We start from the raw sequence: 2,415 nt of genomic DNA, 5'->3' as shown, positions 1-2,415 counted from the left end.
TGCATTCTGATAGCCACTCTATGTCACCGAATCCCAGCGACTGGCAAGCAGAGAGGGCTTTACACCAACCCCCTTGAATCACAAAGAGAAAACTGAGGTCCAGAGAGGTAAAGTGGCCTGTCTGAGGCCACACAGTGAGTTAGGGGTTGAGCTGGGACCTGAGCCCTGTTCTTAGCGTGCCCCCCCCCTCCCGATCAGTGCTCCTTCTAGGACACTCTGCCCCTGTCACAGCTGCCTAAAGTGAGGTCACCCAGATGTCCAGGTGTCTGGCCTGAGACTGGCAATGAGGCATAGGAGGCCTGCTCAGGCCCTGACCTCCCCCTCGGAACCAAGCCACCATGGAAAGGAGGAAGTCTGGGGGCAACAGCCCCGCAAGTCATGAGAGGGAAGGGCCGGCAGGCCTCTGCGGAGCAGAGCAGGGGGGGCAGTCAGTCTGGCCATGAGTCAACCTGTGTCATCAGACCCCTGAATCAATGGAAAGTTGGCCCCGCGTGGCCTGAGCCGGCCACCCCACCGAGACTGGGGAACTCACAGCTGGGGGCTCAATGGCCTGACCCTACTGTCCCAGCCCGGAGGAGGTAGAGCGGCCTGCCTGGCTCCCACCCCTTAAAGTGCACTTCTGAGAGGTGGGGAACAGAGGGGAGCGGGGTTTGGAGGCCCCAGGGGAGATGCCATCCTACACAGTACCTGTGGATCCTTTATCTGCCAGGGCTGCCCCTAAGGCTACCGGGGCAGCTGCCCCCTGGGCAGGAGTCTCTTGTTCTTCCTGGAGAGTTGCATCCTGCTGGTCCCCTTCCGCAGGCCCTGGTGGGGGCTGTGTCTCCGACTCCGACTTGGGCTCTCCCCCCACTCTCGGAAGACCTGCCCCACGGAGTGCATGAAGCGGTGATAGCCATGCAGGAACCTGCAGCCCTCTAGCCGGCGCTGAAAGGTGTCTGAGGTGGGGGTGGGCGACGGAGACGTCCCCGGGCCTGTCGGAGTGGGCTCCGTTGTCTCCGAGGAGCCTGGAAGCAGCTGGGCCATGCAGTGGATGTTGTTCTTGAACCCGCGAATGTTCTGCTTCGCCCTATTCAGAATCTCCAAGTCCTGGGCTCTGGGGATGTCCCGCCGCAAGGCAGTCAGTCTATGCAGAACGTGGCCCAGCGTGGTGTCGAGGGTCCGCAGGAATTCCCACCTGCCGAGCCCCTGCAGGGCATCCTTGCTGGGGTAGGCCCCGGGGCGCTCCCGACAGTGCTCCTTCAGTCCATCCTTGTCCAGACCTTGGCTTTGGATCTGGAGGGAAAGGAGAATCAGGGGGTGAGCGCTAGAGCCCCCACTGTGCACGCATGCACACACACACACACACACACAGACAAGTCTGCTCTGGTCTGCCTTGAAATGCTGGACCTCATGCACCCCATCCAATCCTCCCGTTGTACAGATCAAGAAACTGAGGCCAGAGAGGGGTGAGGACTCCCCAGTGTCAGGGGACAGAAGGATGCTGGGGGGCTGGTTGGGGTGACTGCCCAGGTGGTGACTGTGGTGCGGGGAGTGTAACCGTGGGCTTCAGGAGGGCAGGTCTCTGTTTTGGTCACTGCTGTGTCTCTACACTACACCTGAGGGTTGAGACAAGCTGGGAAAGCTCTGTCGTCTCCTTAGTGTTTCAGAGTTAGGCCTGGAAAGTTCACTGTGGCCCTGGAATAACACAGGGACTTGGTTTCCCCACCGGCCCCATATGGAGTAGGAGTTGCGTGAATGGGAGTTGGGCCTCATCCTCTCTGGGCTCACTCCTGCCCTAACCTAGTTCTCTGAGCCTCAGATGCCACCAGGGGCCAGGCACTCACATAGGGGTCCAGGAGCAGGCTGGTGTGCTGCATGATGTCCGCCTGCTTCTGGAGCTGCCCAAGCAGCTCTTGGTACTTGTCCAAACAGCTGCCCATGGCCGGCGTGCTCAGGAACAGGAGTCCGAGGACCAGACCTGGGGCGGAGAAGGGGGGGGGGGTGTCACCTGACTTGGGGAGGTCAGGGAGGCCACCCCCAAGGGCCTCAGAGGGCATAGCCCATCGTCTCAGGCTTCGTGCTGTCGAGGGTGGGGCTGGGCCCTGTGTATGCGCTGCAGCACCTGCTGGGGCCACCACCACCTCCCCAGTGAGTCACTGCCCAGCATCCAGAATAGTGGCTGGGCTTCACCAAGCAGGCCCTTGAGAGGAGTTCCTGTGCCTGCCAATCTTGCCAACCTCAGGATCTGACGCAGGGCAGCCCAGGTGGGGCTGCTCTCTGCAAGACCTCTGGGCCAAGACCCTGGGCTCCCCTGTCACAGACCCTGGCATTCTGTGCAGGTGGGCTCAGCCTGGGAGCAGCCTGGTGCCCGGAGCTATGCCTGCACAAGCCAGAGCGGCTGCCTTTCCCGCAGAAGGTTCTGTCTGCAAAGGATGT

General features: G+C 61.4%; 1 protein-coding gene across 1 annotated transcript; it reads right to left on the bottom strand.

Annotated features, from left to right (window-relative positions):
* Window positions 1-459: 459 nt before the first annotated feature.
* OSM (oncostatin M) lies at window positions 460-1,958 on the bottom strand. The gene is made up of 2 exons (XM_021703573.1): window positions 1,824-1,958; window positions 460-1,272 (listed from the first exon to the last, which is right to left on the bottom strand). The coding sequence occupies exons 1-2, from the start codon at window positions 1,917-1,919 to the stop codon at window positions 724-726; spliced, it is 645 nt and encodes a 214-aa protein (XP_021559248.1). The 5' UTR covers window positions 1,920-1,958; the 3' UTR covers window positions 460-723.
* Between the last annotated feature and the right edge of the window lie 457 nt (window positions 1,959-2,415).

Source organism: Neomonachus schauinslandi, chromosome 14, assembly GCF_002201575.2.
Source record: "Neomonachus schauinslandi chromosome 14, ASM220157v2, whole genome shotgun sequence".
NCBI lineage: Eukaryota > Metazoa > Chordata > Mammalia > Carnivora > Phocidae > Neomonachus > Neomonachus schauinslandi.
Note: the sequence above shows the minus strand (reverse complement) of the source record. Positions and strands in the feature narration are given on the sequence as shown.

Bases quoted from the DNA above. Each gene is read 5' to 3' on its own strand.
- OSM (XM_021703573.1), bottom strand. From the start codon at position 1,919: ATGGGCAGCTGTTTGGACAAGTACCAAGAGCTGCTTGGGCAGCTCCAG. The intron at 1,273-1,823 runs GTGAGTGCCTGG...CTTTCCCTCCAG, and splicing joins GCCTGCTCCTGGACCCCTAT to ATCCAAAGCCAAGGTCTGGA.